The following is a 17,619-nucleotide window of genomic DNA, read 5'->3' on the forward strand; positions in this document are numbered from 1 at the left end:
TCCATTGTTTTATATGGAACACCCAGTTGCATCCATCTTTAAGATGGGTGATTTACACTTTCTGGTCCGCATGTATAGAAATGATGTCCTGCCCCCATGAAACAATTTTCGAACGCATTTTTTACTATTAAAATTAGAAAATCTATTTTAAGTAGATGAATATAGGTGAGAATATACGAACAATTTGATTGGAGTAGCAAAATATTGGGGCAACTAGTAATCCCCAATATAATGTAGTTTAAACTGTTTGAATGAGTAGGGCATATGAACTAGCCCACGAATGTAGCAAAATATGTGACTCCCAGCTTGGAAGCACGCGCTTTCAATGTAAAAGTTTTTGGAATAACATGCTTTTATTGTGTGATAAACTTTTATTTTTTTTCTCTTTTATTTTTTTATGTTATTAAAACACTTTCAAGCATTTTTATCCATATAAACTAATTTTCTATGCCAAATTTGAAAGCAAAAGATATATTGGGAAAAGCTTGATTAGTAAATTAAAAGACTTAATGATTAATACAGTGAAAAAGAAAATATTTTGGGACGTGATAAGCGTTCATTGTTTCTCTTTTCTTTTTCCATGCTATGAGACACTTTCAAGCATCACTATCCATATAAACTAATTTGCCAGCATAATTCAAAAACAAAAGACATATTGGGAGAAGCTTGGCTTTTAAATTAGAAGGCTTAATGATTAATGGAGTCAAAACGAAATTTTGGAGCATTGGAAGAGACTGAAGAGATATAATGACTTAAATAATGTTTATTAATTAATATTATGATTATCTTGTGTATTTTTTATTTTGATTATGTTGTTAATTATTGTATGGTATTTTGTTAATTTTTATAATCCCGTTGTCTAGCCGAATTTACAGTTAGCCAAGTTCTATAATAGAGAAAAATCATTAAATACATATTTTAATAATTTATATTCAATACAGATATACGTTTTAGTATCAATTGCCAGGGACATATCCAGGAGAATAATTCTTCAAAAACAACATGTTATGTTATAGATGGGACTTTTTAAAACCTCAAATTTTAATAATAGAGCACAAGAAGTAATTTTAATTTTTTTTGTGCATTTTTTTGATATCCAAAAAATCGTGTTTTTGGGTCATATTAAATATACGCAAATGTAAACCTTAGGAAGGTGAAGTTTTTTTTATTAAATGCGAATAGAGAGAGAGAAAAAGGAGGTTTATCTTTTATGGGCAAGCTTTCTATATGTCCCCTACAGCATAGAAGTTCGATCTTCGCCCTTATCCAACAGTCCATTCTGAATGAAAGGTTAAGATTGCCCCAATCACAATGTCACGTCTCTACATTATTTTATTTTTAAGTTTTTTCTATAAACTATTTTGACACCAAATTTGGATGTCCATTCCTCTATTAAACTTGCACAAGTAAAAAATATAAAAAAAAATATTTTCAATAAAATAATGACCAAAATACGCCTAAAATCTTTAAGGGGTATTTTGGTCATTATATTTTATCAAAAATTTATTTTTACTATTTTTTATAAGTGCGCCCCAATGAGAAGATGGCACGTATCAAATTTCATATTTATAAAATTTGTATAAAAAAATAAAAATAAAATACTTTGAGACATCGGAGATCAAACGGTGAGTGGCTCTCTTGATCAAAATTAGATGGCTAGATAGTAAGAGGAGGATACAACTTCTAAACTGTACGGAAAGCATAGAAACCTTTCCCATCTTTTATTAAGTCACTCTCTCTCAGTTTTCAAGAGCAAAACTGACTCCCCAAGCTCCGACGAGATTCTAGCCACTTCTTGCAAGCTTTTGGCCTAAATTTTTTTATTTATTTTAGTATGTAATATTTAGTAATGTTTAATATTTACCACTTTAGGGTTTAGAAATATGAAATAACGACATTTTCATGTTGGGTTTAGGTCAACAATTAGGGTTTTATAATTTTGTATTTTGTTTCATTTTTTATTTCAATTTAAGGTTATCTTGAATCAAAATATTACTCAAAAATAAAAAAAATGGGAAAATCTTGATATATATATATATATATATATATATATATATATATATATATATTACATATGTATTTTTAACTTTTAATGTTGTAATTTGTACAGGCTTAAAAGGAGAACCCTAAATAAAATCTAGAGAAAAATAAAATAAAGAAAATTGAAATTACGATTTCTCTTTTAGTTTATATTCATTAAAAGCTGGGGCATTGAAATTGAAATATATGTGCAGCATGTTTTTCATTTTTCTACTTTTCTTTTTTCAATTTTTGGTCTGGCAAATAGACAATGCATTAAAGAGAAACTAGAAAATCCAAAAAATGAAAACAAATAGACAAAGAAAAAATGTTTTTTATTTTTTTATTATTTCAAAATATCTTTTTTGCTTTTTTATTCTTTCATATTTGGAATATAAAAAGGACAGTTTTTATAATGCCTAGTCCGCTGGTTCCTTTTTTTTCTTTTCATTTTTTCTGAAGTTAGTTCATGGTGGTGCTTTATGTTTCTCATGACCAGTTCCATAATTAATCCTCCGAGCATTGTCAAAGAATGAAAGAGAGTCTGGGATTTCATTGAAGCTTCATAAACATGAAACTCTACCAATATTTGAAAGCCACGCTTCAAAGATAGTTGAAGCGCAGGATTTCTTTGGGTCAATTGATCATTTCTTGGAGAATTGAAACAATGCCTTTAAGGATTTCCGATTCCGAGCAAGGATCAGAGATCTTGTGCCCTCAGATTGATTCACTTGATAGTTGAAGCGCAGGACTTCTTTGGGCCAATTGATCATTTCTTGGAGAATTGAAACAATGCTTTTAAGGATTTCCGATTCCGGGCAAGGATCAGAGATCTTGTGCCCTCAGATTGATTCACTTTGGACAACAAAATACCCTGATAAAAAATTTGGTTGGGCAAGGATCAGAGATCTTGTGCCCTCAGATTGAGCGGTTCCCAAGAACCAGTAGGTGGGCAACAACATAGCTTGGAAGTGGGGTTCATAGAGAATAGAGAGAAAGGATTGCTCTCTTGGAGAGCGTCTCTCTCTAGACTGCGAGAGACAACATAGCTTGGAAGTGGGGTTCTTAGAGAATAGAGAGAAAGGATTGCTCTCTTGGAGAGCGTCTCTCTCTAGACTGCGAGAGAGAGACGAGAGCGTGAGGGGAGATGTATAAACATGGAAATGGAAATGGGGTTTTTGAAAGGTGGAATTTTTATTCAATAAAAAGGATCATCATGATCGAAATAAAGCTCTACAAAGGATGTTCCTATAGAAACTAAAGCGTTGCAGGGCAAGAAGTTAGAATTAAAAAGTCGGGTGTATTGGGCTAGTAGAGATCTGTAACTATGTGCATGAGAGAGAGAGTCTTGTTTTTGCAGAACTGCATAGTTCTTCCAAATAAATAATGCAGTACTAACCTAATGCAGTACTAACCTTCTTTATAAGCCAAAAAAACTCTTTTCATAAAAGTCCAAGATCCCGAATTAACAAGAACAAGAGTAAGAAACTGTGGAGAAATCTACAAGTGATGACAAACAACAGCCTTGCAGGCCAAATCCCTGTCAATCCCCCATAAATCCATACTCTCCAAATTATCTCTCACTAATCCCAGATCCAAACCATCAGACCAAAACACCACCCTTTTCCTAGTCCCATTTTCAGTCTTATTCACATCTCCACCTATTCTCACCCCAAATCCAGTACTATCTCTCTCTTCAATTGTGATGCCAATGTTTCTCAATATCTTGGTAGCAATGTACACAAAGGCTCTTTCTCTCTCTTCACCAACAGGTTCCCCCTTACTGACCAAAGACTGAGCCATCTCCACCATCTTTCTCTCACTACTGGACCAAGCCTTCACCATGGTCTCTGAGTTTCTGAAGAACAAAAGCTCTGTATCTTTCACTAACACGATATCCTCCCTTTGATATGTCATGTTCGAAAACATATTTTCTATTGGAACCATGTTTGCAGTGATCAACCAAGCTCCCAAACCAGATTCTAAACACTTATTTATCACATGGTTCTTAATTAAAATTTCTTTCATAAAATCAGAGTTAACACCCTGCATCTTCATTGGATCAAAAGCTCTAATCTCTAATACTAACAGTTCAGAATCAACAACTGGGTGTCCCCTATTTGCTAAATCATACAAGAACCCCGAACCGTCACCCAATAAAACATAATTTCGAATATTCAACCTCTCGAAATGACATAGTAGATTCATGGCATTTGCCTTAGAAATCCTATACAAATCCACGACTATTACAGTCCCCTGTTTCTGAAGAGACAAAAGAAGGGAACCCAATTCATTGAAATTCTTTGCCACTCTCCCCATAACCACTTCTCCAAAGCAAAAATCAAACCATTCTAGGTCTTTTAGAGGCTTCATTTCCAGAAGGTTGATATCCAACGGAGAACTGCCATTGATGAGGCTTGAATCGGGCCCTGCACTTCTACCATAGTTAACACCAGCATCTCTGTGAGAGACGCTTAGGGCTCTTTCTAGAGAGATATTGGTGTAGAGGTTGAAGTAACCAAAAGAATGGAGGAATTTAATGAACCATGGAGTCCATATTCTCTCACCCTTCTTTTTATACCAGTTAGTTGTTACCATGCCCTCAAGGATTGGCTTTATGCCCATGGTCTTTTGGGTGTCATACCAAAGGCGGAATTGCTTCCATGGTTTGGGAAAGAGGAGCTGGCCCCAAGTGCCCACCATCTGGTACAAGAAGACATTAGTTTGGTTGTCCAGTTGGAGCTTGTTCCCGTGCTTTCCTGCAGTAACAGGATGATTAAAGGGTTAATGAGAGAGAGAAAGATTTGTGCTGTAGAATTAAGAAAACTCGAAAAAGACCAAAGAGACGATTAATGAAACAGTACGGATTAACTTAAAGAGTACGTGAATAATCAAATTTGGTCCTCTTTCTGGTAAAGGGCATTTAGTTCAATGGTTTTTCATATTTCTTCTTTTGGTGTGACAAATAACACTGTGGCTAAGTAATGATTTACAATATAATTTCAGACATACTAATACTGTAATAATTAACCTGAAATTAACCTATCAAATAACCCAATACAACAGGTGAAGACTAAAGAATCATCACTGTGGCAGAAAAAAAAAAATTGATATGAAATAATGGTTGGGTGTAGAAATCAAATCAGATCAACAACTGACCAAGGCTCTCCAGACGACCATGAGAGGGAAAAGCTCCTTTTTTCGCTAGAGAGAAGGACATGCTCCATATGTTACCATGTGGGGAAGGATTTTGATAAGTCTCATTTTAAGTTGTTACCATGCTACATGGCTTTTCCATTGGTCCCCACAGACCAACCATAACTCACCTCCTGCACGAAGATAACACCCTGGTCTTCGGCGAATCCTCTCCCTAGGAGGTAGACTCTCTTCTCCTCTTGCTCAAATGCTTTGAGTGGGCCACTAGATTCAAAGTAAACACGCAAAAATCTAAGATGATGGGTCGCTCTCGACCCACAAACCACTCAGAAGTGGGCCGATAGATGGGGTTGCCAACCAGAGCATCTCCCCTCTACCTACCTAGGCCTTCCGTTGTGCCTCAGCAAGCTGAAACAAAGGCTTTGGGCACTCATCGTGGACAAGTTTGACAGAAAATTTGCCACTTGGAAGGGTCGTTTCCGATCCCCAGTAGGAAGAGTCACCTTAATTAAGGCCACCCTCTCTAATGTGCCCATCTACCAGATATCGCTCCGCCAAATGCCTTAGTTCTCGCCTAGAACAACTCATGTGCAATTTTCTATGGGCTGGCGGCGACAATAAGCACAGATTCCACCTGATTTCCTGGGACAAAATATGCTTACCTCACCACCTAGGGAGTTTTGGGAGCCGTGGCTTAAGGAAAACCAATTTGGCTCTTCTGGGGAAGGGGTGGTGGCGCTATACTACCCAAGAGGGACATCTTTGGAAGGAGGTTATCAGCCACAAATATCACCTTGACAAATCCTCCTGGCTGCTGGATAGCCAGGCTAACGGCAGAGACTCTGGTATTTGGAAATCCCTCAGTGTCCTAAACCTCTTCAAAGGCCACCCTAGGACGGGCACTCGGATCCGATTACGGTTCAATCGTTGGTTAGGTCAAACTCCTCTGAAAGACCCGTTTCCCGCACTATTCCTCCTAGCTCTGAAACGGCAAGCTACTGTAGAAGAACTCTTCCCTATATATGGCTCAGTCAGAGTATGGAGCCCCAACCTCAGAAGATCTCCCTCAAACCACGAATTCCAGGTATTCCTCGACTTCTCTTCCTTTCTTCACTTAATATTCCTCTCAATATCCAATGAAGACAAGATAATTTGGTGACCTGCACCTTCGGGGACAATTTCAGTCTCCTTCTATCGTAAACTCCTTGAACCCCCCACTGTCCCTCATGCTCCACCTTCCATTGTGGCCAAAGCATGGTCCTCCTCTGCTCCCCGCAAAATCCAAGTCTTTTAACTGGATTGCACTATCTCAGAGAGCTCTGACTGTCTACCTGTTGTAAAGAAGAGGCCTGTCAATACCAAACCGTTGTGCTATGTGCTTGGCTGCAGAAGAAACCAATCCCCACCTTTCCATTCACTGCCCAATAGCACATTCCCTCTGGGGTGTCTTACTCCCAACTCTCCCAACTCTTCCACTGGCAATGGATGACCCCCAGTACTATGCCCTTCCTTTCTCCTCCCCCCTCCCTCCACCCCTACCCCTGGGCCAAATCTGGAATTCTTCTGTGGAAGGCCTCCATGGCGGCCCTCCTCTGGCCGGTTTGGAAGGAACACAACAATCAAATTTTCCGAGGCCAGAGCTCCACCGCCATTGCCTTATTCGATAGGATCAAATCTGTGGTTATTTTTTGGGCAACAAACCAGAAGCATTTCAAAGGTTTTCCCCCATCAGCCTTCCACCTTCACTGGCACACCTTACTCTACCTTACCCAGAACCGCATTCCTCATGCCTCCTTGTGGAGATTGCCAGAGCCTGGCTGTGTAAAACTCAAATCTGATGGTTGCTCCCCAGGCAACCCACTTCCTGCAGGCATTGGGGGCTTGTTTAGGGACCATGAAGGATCGATTTTGGCCTCTTTCTTGAAGCACATAGGCCACTTTGATTCCCACACTGCAGAAGCCACTGCCCTGCTTGATGGCCTCAAACAGTTCAGCATCTCCTGGAGCCAAGCCCTGATAGTCGAAGGCAACTCCAGCAATGTCATTTCCCGGGGCATCTGGTTTGGCCACTTGTCCTTGAACCCTGATCCACATTTTGATGAAATCTCTCACGTGAGAAGGGGTCTTACGGTCTCTTGGAGCCGCATATACCATGAGAGTAACTCTGAAGCGGACTCTCTTGCCAACGCGGGCGCTACAAACGTGAATGACGAGTAATTTTTTGTAGACTCAGCCTAATCTCTCTTATGGGGTTCCTGTAGCCCTCCTCCTAATCTCTTAACATTTCCATTGTCTCCTCTCTATGAAAGGTTTTGTACAGAGCTCTCGAGTTGTGGGTAGCTTTTTTTTTTTTACATAATCCCTGGTTTAACCAGGCAGTCCAATTTTGTACTACTATACTTACCCCAATTAATACAAAAGTTAACTCTTTCAACAACAAAAAAAAGTTGTACAAGATGTATGATAACTTCATGAGAATGTGTATGACTTGTCTTTTCCTTGTATATGGTTTTCTACAAACCCATCGTTTGCAACTAATACGGAAAGCATCAAGGGATTAATACACTCTTTCCATTTCACATACTCAAAAACAACCGCCCTATTGTGTGTTGTTATGTACCCAACATATTTGTCTCACTCTCACAAGATCCTCCTCCAGAATCCTCCCGACTCCTCCCCAAGTAAGCACAACCATGTACCTATTACAACGTTGTTCACCATGTACCAAGTACATCTTTGCACACAGGTTAAGAAGTGAGCTTTAGTCTACTAGATAACTAGATCATGAGCGAATTCCCTAACCCACCCCTATGGTCATGTTTTTCCTCTAATTAGTTATTTTCCCTGAGGCCAAGACACCTGACTGACAATATAAGATTATCCATTTAAGAAGTAGAACTGCAAAACAACATCCATTTTCTTCATTGATCGTCAAAACCCTCCATCCCTGAAAGAAAATGATGAAAATCTCAATGAACATGGCCATATGCCTTCTCTAAGCAGATGAACAAAAACCCCAAATGTCATCTGCCATTTCAAGCTTTGGCACAAAGTAATATGTGTTTTATGCATCTCCATCATGAAACTCCTGAAATACTCTTTATGATCTTTTCCCTTCAATCCATTCTGATCCATGCGCCACATCAACCGCAGAGATGATTAAGTTAAGCCCATCTCAATATGTAGCCTTTATCCCACTTACATCGACTATGACATCTAGAGTCCACAATGGCTTATGGTACCTCATTAGTTTCCTCAAATCAATCAGCTTACCAGAAAAAATTGGACAAGATGACATCTCAAGTTAGCGTTTGTGATATTACAACAGAAAATGATATGGTGGACAGTCGTGACCCAACTGCACCCAACTTACCCTCTATACCTCGCTCCAGTTGCCTCCGCCTACCTCAAATAATCTAATATCCCACTTTGAGTCTAAACCTAGTGTCTGTTAACTAACCCAGCACATTGTACTGGTGGGTCAAATCAAATGCTTTAACACATGCCTTTTTGAGGAAAGATGCCATACACCCTCCACGAAAGGTGCACAGTAATCCATCTTCACAGTTCACCTCAGCGACTACCATTGGAGATTATGTTCCCCATCTAACGAGTAGAAGGAATAGTTCATCTCCAATTTCTATCATTGGGGTGGACATTGGAGATGAGACGTTACTCTACTCACCATAAAGATAGTAAGTATAGCATGTCATTTTTTACCATGTTCAGCTTTGTTCTACAGATTCTCTCTTTTTCCTTGGCTCATTTCAGTACCCACCTGAATCTGTCAACCTCAGAACCAACCAATGTATTAAAGCCAACCCGCGTAGGCGTCTGGAAGCAGGCTAAGGCTCACGCACCTCCCTAGGCTAGGTGGGGTGCCAAAGGCCCTCCTAGATAGCCAAGGTGCCAAGGCGGTGCCTAGGCAGTCAAGGTGCCATCTAGGGGGTTTGGTAACCAAACCATTCCCCCCCCACCCTGCTCACCTTTTTGGGGCAACTCAATTGTGAGGCGAGCCTTCTGCCATCAAAAACACTGAAACCAACTTTCTTCAGCATTCAACTTTATCCTCCTCCTCCTCCTAAAGGTGCCCCCTGTAAGCAACATCATAGGCCTAATCAAGCATCTCACTAAGAAAGTTTATCATTTACCCAATTGAATCTCCTCTACCCTACAAAAGTTTCAAATCTCCTCCACCCTACAAAAATTCCACTGCTCCAGGTCAAACCTACTCTAGCTTGGACCCTTGAAAGGGTCTCAATTCTACAATAAGTCTCCTATTCAAATCCTTAACATTTAACATCCTAAGCTACCAAAAGAAGAAATGAGAAAACTAGCCTCCATTTCAAGCTATCTAAGCCTCTTACATTCCAAGCTAGGATCCTCACATCAACTAATTTTAAGAGTTCACGTCCTTTTTGCTCTTTAATGCCCACAATCTTTTCTGGTCAGGCATAAACTGGCCCCATAAAAACCAATTGAGGCTACACTTGCTCAATTGACTACCTGATTACAAGTAACTCATTTACCAAGAGCAAACAAGATACACATATTGATGCAGCTTGTTAGCACAAGCATAAGTTCAAGGGAAAGTATACCCAAGTTCGAGGGAAAGCATACCGGTAAATATTCCACCTAGACGACCAATTGACCACAATAGCATTCAACCTCAACAAATAAAGTTCAAAAAAGGCACTAGAACTAAGTTATCTAACTAGAATAAAAACAAAAATGGGTTCATGAAATTAAGTACTTAACAAGCTGATGTTGAACAATAACATTTGAAATTATTATCGGAAGTTAAGAGTTTCAATGTAGGATTTTAAATAACGGGTGTTTAGCAATTGTAAGAGAAAACAGTATGATCAAAGCTAAAAGCTTTTACCTGCAACAAACCTTGGACGTTGCAGAGAGGCTCCATAAATCAATTCACTTGAATTTGATCGATCATAATAATAATTAGCTATCAATGTCTTTAGATACTTGTAAAAAAGCGGAGAAAGCTCTAAATCATCCTCAACAATGAACACAAATTCATCATCACTGGCAGGCCACCAAGACTCGAGCCACTGTGCTTGCAAACCCACGTTCTGGGTCCTGTAATGGACCATCTTCTCTCCATGTTTCCACTGAAACTCATCTATAAATCCGAGAATTTTTCGAGCTTCTTCAAGCTTTTGATCCAATAAAGCCCTAGATTTGTTCCCCAATTCATCAAACCTGAAATGGTCTACATATATATGGAGGGATATGCGATCACCTGCATAATCAGCATGGGCAATGGAGTAAAGACATCTAGTTAGGGATGCCAGGCGATCGAATGTGAGGACCTTAATAATAAAGTGGAAATTAGGGTTCAGGGAATTGGGATTTTTAGTGGTGTTCCCTGAATTAGGGTTTTCAGGACTAGTGGTTGATATAATGGGGACCGATAAGCTGGTTCCTGAGCAATTCGGGTGTCCTGAGTGCAATGGAGCACCTCTAGAATCTGCAAAACTGGTCTCTGACAAAGTAGGGGGTGAAGAATCATGGTTTCCAGAAACTGGCTCAGCCAATGCAGGGTTTTGTGAACTGGGGTTTAGAAATCTAGGGCTTTGGATATTGGTTCTGTGCAACTCAGTGTGAGGATCCCCATTAGAGTTCCAGGTTCGTGGCAAAAAGAGAGGGAGTTCCGAGTGATAGTATGAATAGAGAAATATTACAGAGACTGAGAGGAAGAACAATGGGAGAAATTTGAGAAATTTATGGTGTGAAGGCATGGATTTATTACCAATATCTGGTATCATTTCATTGGTTCCTCCCCGTCTTTTCCCTCTTTTCGCATAGAACGTCGTGTCTTCCAGAGCAACAATGAGCTTTGGAACTCAGGTTGGTTATAGCTCAGGTATTTTGGCTCTTTTTGCAAGTTCTAGTGTTTTACAGATAAAATGGTGAGTTTTCAGAAGTTGGGTAGTTATAGCCATGGCCATTTCCTCTTCTCTTTTACTGTTAAAGAAGGATCTAGGTTTTGGAGAAGTGAAATTCCACAAACTTGGGCAGTTGGCAGAGAAAAATGGAGGCAGCTCTGAGCCGACGCCCGATATTTCGGATTTCGATTTTGTTGCGGGACATCTGAAATTGCAATTGACATTTGATATTTTTGACTTGTTATCTTCCCAGTTTTCGTCCCATAAAAGCTGAAAAAGGCATCGTTAGAGATCTGTGTAGTTACTTGGTATTTCTATATTTTCATTTTGATGATGCTGTAAAAGGAGTATAGCTGTGCCATCAGTAGAAATCTTAGGCTACTTATTTTGAGATATCAAACAACTGGCTTATTGAACCCTCATTCTGAGAAAAGCAGACATTCAGTTATGTATTTTTTCATTATAGTCTCAATGTAAGACAATTAGAGCACTACATAAGCTTTTACAAATTACAACATTATAATTAAAATTATATATGTAAAAAAAAAAAAGGAAAAAAGACCCATTTTCTATGCAGTCAATCTCGTAGATGTAGAAATGCGGGCTTCTTAATAAATCTATTTTTGAAATGGATTCTATGACTTAATTTTTAAGGACATTTAATCTCTAACAAGGAGATCATGAATATGAAAAACTAAATAATTTTTTGAAACTAGAAATGAAAAACTAAATAAATTTATGAAACTAAAAGTAAGAGTTATAGTGAGACAACATTTAGACAGTTAGTTTCCCTTGTTTTTAAATGGAACACCTAGTGGCATCCATCTTTAAGATGGATGCTTTATACTTTTTGGATCGTACATATAAAAATGCGGTCCAGCCCGCATAACACAATTTTCAAAAAAAAAAAACCCCAAAAATTATTAGGGTTTTCCCATTTTTATATGTTTTTGAGTAATATTTTGAGCCCTCAAAATAACCTAAAATTGAAAACAAAAATGAAAAAACATTACAAAATTATAAAACCCTAATTGTTGACCTAAACCCAACATGAAAAATGTAATTTTTGATAATTTCATATTAAACATCACTAAATATTAGATACTAAAATAAATGAAAAAATTTAACTTGGTCAAGTTGGCCAAAATCTTCCAAGAACTGGCTGGAATCTAGTAGCTTGATGCTTGGGAGTCAGTCTCGACACTTGAAATTGAGAGAGAGAGTGTGACCGAATAAAAGCTAAACCTCATTTCTGTCTCTAGTATTTAGTTTAATTCTACAGTCTTACACTTGCATATATTTAATAACACCCAAAAAAACCATTTTTTGGATCTCAAAAAAAAAAAAAAAGCACAAAAAAAATAAAAATTACTTCTTGCATTCTATTATTAAAAATTGAGGTTTTAAAAAGTTCCATCTATAAGCTAGCCTATTATTTAGAAGAATTATTCTCCTGGAGATATCCATCAATTGATACTAAAGAAATATTTCATTTGAAAAAAAATTACTAAAATATGTATTTAATTAATTTTTTTCTACTGCAGAATTTGGCTAACTGTAAATTGAGTTAGACAACGGGAATTTGAAAATGAAGAAATACTATACAATAGTTACCCATAATCAAAATAAAAAAGAAGTAAGATATCGAATATATAAAAAATTATTTGAGTCATTATACCTCTTCAATCTCCTCCAACACCTCAAATTTTCTCTCACTCTATTAATCATTAAGCCTTCTAATTTACCAGTAGGTTTCTCCCAATATGTATTTGGTTTTTGAATTTGGGTGGCAAATTAGTTCTCCCAGTATGTATTTTGTTTTTGCATTTGGATGGCAAATTAGTTTATATGAATACGGATGCTTGATAGTGTTTTATAACATAGAAAAAGAAAAGAGAAACAATGAAGGCTTATCATTCTCTTTCACTCTATTAATCCCGCAATATATACATGTTATTCCAAAGAGTTTCATGTGTGCTACCAAGCCGAGAGTCCCATATTTTGCCACATTAGTTTGGCTAGCTCATATGCCCTACTCATTCAAAAAGATTAATAGTAAAAAATTTGATCGGCAGTAGAAATAAGAACTCGTTTTAATTTTATTTTATCTGACCATTTATACTAATATATAAAAAAATTAATTCGAAATTAATTTGACTATCAGGTATTCCCAAATCTCCAACTAAAATACTATTGTGGAAAATTACTTGGGTGCATAAGTAAATGCTTCCAGTTTGATGAAAAGACAGCCAATATGGGTGAGCGGATAAAATTCAAGAGTAAAGAAACTGTGTTGAAGTAAAGATAGCTAATAAATTCAAAAGAAAAAAACTAAGTTTATGTAATTTTGTTCTTTCTCTTTTATTAGTTTCTTCTTTTCTTAATTTATTTGTCCTCGTAGCTTTGCCTCTTTCTTTGTTGGTTAAAATCATGCTGTGGGTCTAGGCCCTTCTTTTTAACATGTTTCTTAAATTTCTTGAGTGATGCACTTTTGCTTCTTTCAAAAATTCAAAATGTACTTATATTAATGTTAATGTTATTATTCCATCTATATATATAGTTGGTAACTCTTAGATCCACGTTTGAGACTACTTGAAGTGAGAGAAGTGAGATAACTAGAAAATTAATTTTTTCTCCAATCTACACTTAGGGCATGTTTGGGTACATGAATTTTAAGGCATGGATTCCTAATATCTTGGGTTTTACAAAAATCTACTATAGATACTTAAAAGGGAAAATTAAAAAATACACTCTAAATTGGACTATCTATACAACTTACCCTCACCCCAATTTTTTCTCACACTTTTTTTCTCCAAACAACATTTCCTCGCAAAAACCCCCAACCCAAAAGTAACATAAAATAAGACTAAAATACCCTAGTTTCTTTTCAAACGGCCTTTTCTCTCCTGTTTTTTTTCACACAGCCTTCAGCTCCGACAGTCCTAATGCGCACTCTGGCAGTCACGATGTGCGCTCCAGCAGTGCTTTGTCTGACCCGCATCGCTCTGGTATACTGAGAACTGCGCTCCGGCAATCCACTCCAGCTATCTGAGAACGTGCACCGGCATTGAAAATACGCACTCCGACAGTTCGCTACAGCAATGTAGCACCGCGCTCTGGTAGTGCTTCTTGACATTCCACTCTGGCAGTAGTATACAGTGCTTCGGCACTACTCTACTTGGGATCATGAATTGATTTGGTTTGTACGGGAAGGGAATTTTCGTCCAAAAACTAAGAACTTTTTACCTTGGGGGTTTTTGCGAGGAAAGGTTGTTTTGGGGGAAAAAATATGAGAAAAAATTGGGGTGGGTAAGTTGTATAGATAGTTCATTTTCGGGTGTATTTTATAATTTTCCCTACTTAAAATCATGTAAAGAAGATCTACTTTTCCATAATTACATTTCCACACCAAAACCTATTTTTTTGCATTTCCAAGGCCTATGGATTTTACTCATTGGTTTTCCTCAACCCGAAACATAGGGAGCATTTGGTAGATAAGAAAATCTTCGAGAGAGAAAGTACCTAATTTTTTTAAAGAGAGAAACTATCTCAAAAATTTTAGAGAGAGAAACTATATTAAATTTTAGCTTTTAGAGAGACAAAGTACGTTAAAAATTTAGAGAGAGAAAATATGTTAAAAATTTAGAGAGAGAAAGTACCAAATCTTTTAGAAAGAGAAACTATATCAAATTTTAACTTTTAGAGAGGGAAAGTATGTTAAAATTTTAGAGAGAGAGTATGATAAATTAGAGAGAGAAAGTACTAAATTTTTTAGAGAGATAAACTATCTCAAAATTTTAGAAAGAGAAACTATCTCAAAATTTAACTTTTAGAGAGAGAAAGTATGTTAAAAATTAAGAGAGAAAGTATGTTAAAATTTTAGTGATAGAAAATATGTTAAAATTTTAGAGTGAGAAAGTATGTTAAAATTTTAGAGAGAGAAAGTATGTTAAAATTTTAGAGAGAGAAAGAGTGAAATTCTTTCGAGAGATAAACTATCTCAAAATGTTAGAGAGAAAAACTATCTCAAATTTTAACAGTTTTAGAGAGAAAGTATGTTAAAATTTTAGAGAGAGAGTACCAAAAATGCTTAGAGAAATAAACTATCTCAAAATTTTAGAGAGAGAAACTATATCAAATTTTAAGTTTTAGAGAGAAACTATCATATTTTAGAGAGAGAAAGATAGTACATGCAAATTTTTAGAGAGAGAAACTTTCTAAATTTTTTAGAGAGAGAAACTATTTCAAAAGTTTTAGAGAGAAACAATCTCATATTTTATTTTTTAGAGAGAGAAACTATATCAAATCTTAAGTTTTAAAGTTGGAGAGAGAAAGTATTCTTAAATTTTTAGAGAAAAATTATTATAAATTCTAGAAAGAGAAACTGTCGAAAAATTTTTTAAAGCGAGAATATCTCGTTTTTTTAGATAGAGAAACAATATCAAAATTTGAGTTTTAGAGAGAAGCTATATCGAATTTGAAATTTGAGAGAGAGAAAATATATTAAAATTGTAAAGATAAAAATTATATCAAATTTTAGAGAGAGCAACTACCTAAAAATTTTTAGAGGTAGAAACTATCTCAAAAGTTTCGGAGAGAGAAACTATCACAAAAAATTTTTAGAGAGAGAAAGTATCTTAAAATTTTGGAGAGATAAACTATATCAAATTCTAGATAGAGAAAGTACATGAAATTTTTTGAGAGAAAAACTATCTCAAATTTTTTTGGAAAGAAAGTATCTCAAAATTTATGCTTTAGAGAGAGAAAGTATCTCAAAATTTTAAAGTTTAGAGAGAGAAAGTATATCAAAATTTAGAGAGACACTATATCAATTTTTCAAGAGAAAAACTATTTCAAAATTTTAGAGAGAGATACTATCTCGAACTTGAAGTTTTAGAGAGAGAGAAAGCATCTTAAAACTTAAGAGAGTAACTATATCAAATTTCAGAGAGAGAAAGTCTATAAAATTTTTTAGAAAAAGAAACTATCGCAAAATTTTTTTAAGAAAAATCATCTCAAATTTTAGCTTTTAAAAGAGAAAGTATTTTAAAATTTGAGGGAACAATTATATCATATTTTAGAGAGTGAAACTACTTAAAATGTTTAGAGAGAGAAAATATGTCAAAATTATTGAAGTTGGGAACTATCTTAAGTTTTACGTTTTAAAGAGAGAGTATCTAAACATTTTAAAAAGAGAAACTATATTAAATTTTAGAGAGAGAAATTATCTCAAAATTTTTAGATTGACAATTTCAAAATTTAAATTTTACATAGAAAGTATATTAAATTTTAGAGAGAGAAGCTATCTAAAATTTTTTATAGATACATTATCCCAAATTTGGAGTTTTAAAGAGAGAAAGTATATACACATTTTAGAGAGAGAAAGTATATAAAAATTTTAGAGAGAGAAATTGTATCAAGTTTTGTTATCAAACAATGGAAATGGAAGTGATTGTAAAGAATCTATAAATTTTGTATAGTTTATCCAAATAAGAGATTTGATGAATCCATGACAAACATCCTTGATACTGAAAATCCATATATTTCCTTAGATTTCAAATATCTAAGATTCTTAAATTCTCCTATCCAAACGGACCCTTATATATTTATTTTTTATAAAAATATCCTTCACGGCACTATTAAGGTCATAATGGGTCTACGGTAATAATAATGCAGTGAAAGAAATCCAAGCCCATGTAATTCAAGCACCCAAATGGAAGAAGCTCTTTGTTATCCCCCCATATGGGTGTAGAAGGATTTACAGCTCTAAAAAAAGGATTTATGACTCTAATAGGGCCACAAAGCCCTTATGCACCTGACCCATGTATATGTTGAGGGCTCTATGGCCCTTCACCTCACTATTAGCGACAAAACATTTACAGCCCTAATAGTGTTGTGAAGGATATTTTGAGAAAAAGAAATATATTATGTGAAAAAATGAGTATATGCGTAAAATAAAAAACAATTAAGTTTCCAAATTTTTTAATAATAAAGCAATATTTTGGATAGTTCCATCTTTTAATACTTCTCCTTCCATGTCCTTAAGATTTGTGGGGGTCATAAATAGTTGTGGTCCATTTGAAATCATCATAATACCATATTATTTCACTGTGGTTTGATTTCAAAAAGTATTTAGCGTAACCTGAACTTTGAAAATGTGCTATATGTTCAAGATCTTCTATATAGTGTGTTGCACTTTGAAAATGTGCTATATGTTCAAGATCTTCTATATAGTGTGTCGGACAGGATCTACAATGCTTGCCTACAGGAATTGATGAATTTTCAATGTAAGCATTATAAAATAATCTCTCTGGCGTGGGAAATAAGATTATCAATTAGATATATTTGATGCAATAACCTATGTAGTGCATATACATGTTGTTGAAGGCTATAAAGTTGTTCTGCTATTGTACGTAAGAATTGCTTTCTGTCTTTACCAAAGACCGTTACTTTCAACTCAATTGTATCATCTATTAGACTTACATTTGAGACAATACTTGTAAAAGTTTATTGTTATTTGACTTTTTATGTATTATAC

At 35.8% G+C, this 17,619-nt stretch overlaps 1 protein-coding gene across 2 annotated transcripts; it reads right to left on the minus strand.

The window, feature by feature from the left end:
* Positions 1 to 3,438: 3,438 nt before the first annotated feature.
* LOC18444558 (uncharacterized) lies at positions 3,439 to 11,546 on the minus strand. Of its 2 annotated transcripts, XM_088861466.1 has the most exons (3): positions 10,946 to 11,545; positions 10,061 to 10,435; positions 3,439 to 4,778 (listed from the first exon to the last, which is right to left on the minus strand). In XM_088861466.1, the coding sequence occupies exons 1-3, from the start codon at positions 10,959 to 10,961 to the stop codon at positions 3,520 to 3,522; spliced, it is 1,650 nt and encodes a 549-aa protein (XP_088717592.1). In that variant the 5' UTR covers positions 10,962 to 11,545; the 3' UTR covers positions 3,439 to 3,519. The 2 variants fall into 2 exon arrangements, with proteins under 2 accessions (XP_088717592.1, XP_011627204.1); XM_011628902.3 differs by having other exon boundaries at positions 10,061 to 11,546.
* Between the last annotated feature and the right edge of the window lie 6,073 nt (positions 11,547 to 17,619).

This window comes from Amborella trichopoda, chromosome 1 (genome assembly GCF_054954075.1).
Source record: "Amborella trichopoda isolate Santa Cruz 75 chromosome 1, AtrichopodaSantaCruz75HAP2 v2.0, whole genome shotgun sequence".
In the NCBI taxonomy this organism is placed as follows: Eukaryota; Viridiplantae; Streptophyta; class Magnoliopsida; order Amborellales; family Amborellaceae; genus Amborella; species Amborella trichopoda.

Bases quoted from the DNA above. Each gene is read 5' to 3' on its own strand.
- LOC18444558 (XM_011628902.3), bottom strand. From the start codon at position 10,961: ATGATACCAGATATTGGTAATAAATCCATGCCTTCACACCATAAATTT. The intron at 4,779-10,060 runs GTAAAAGCTTTT...CTGTTACTGCAG, and splicing joins ACGTCCAAGGTTTGTTGCAG to GAAAGCACGGGAACAAGCTC.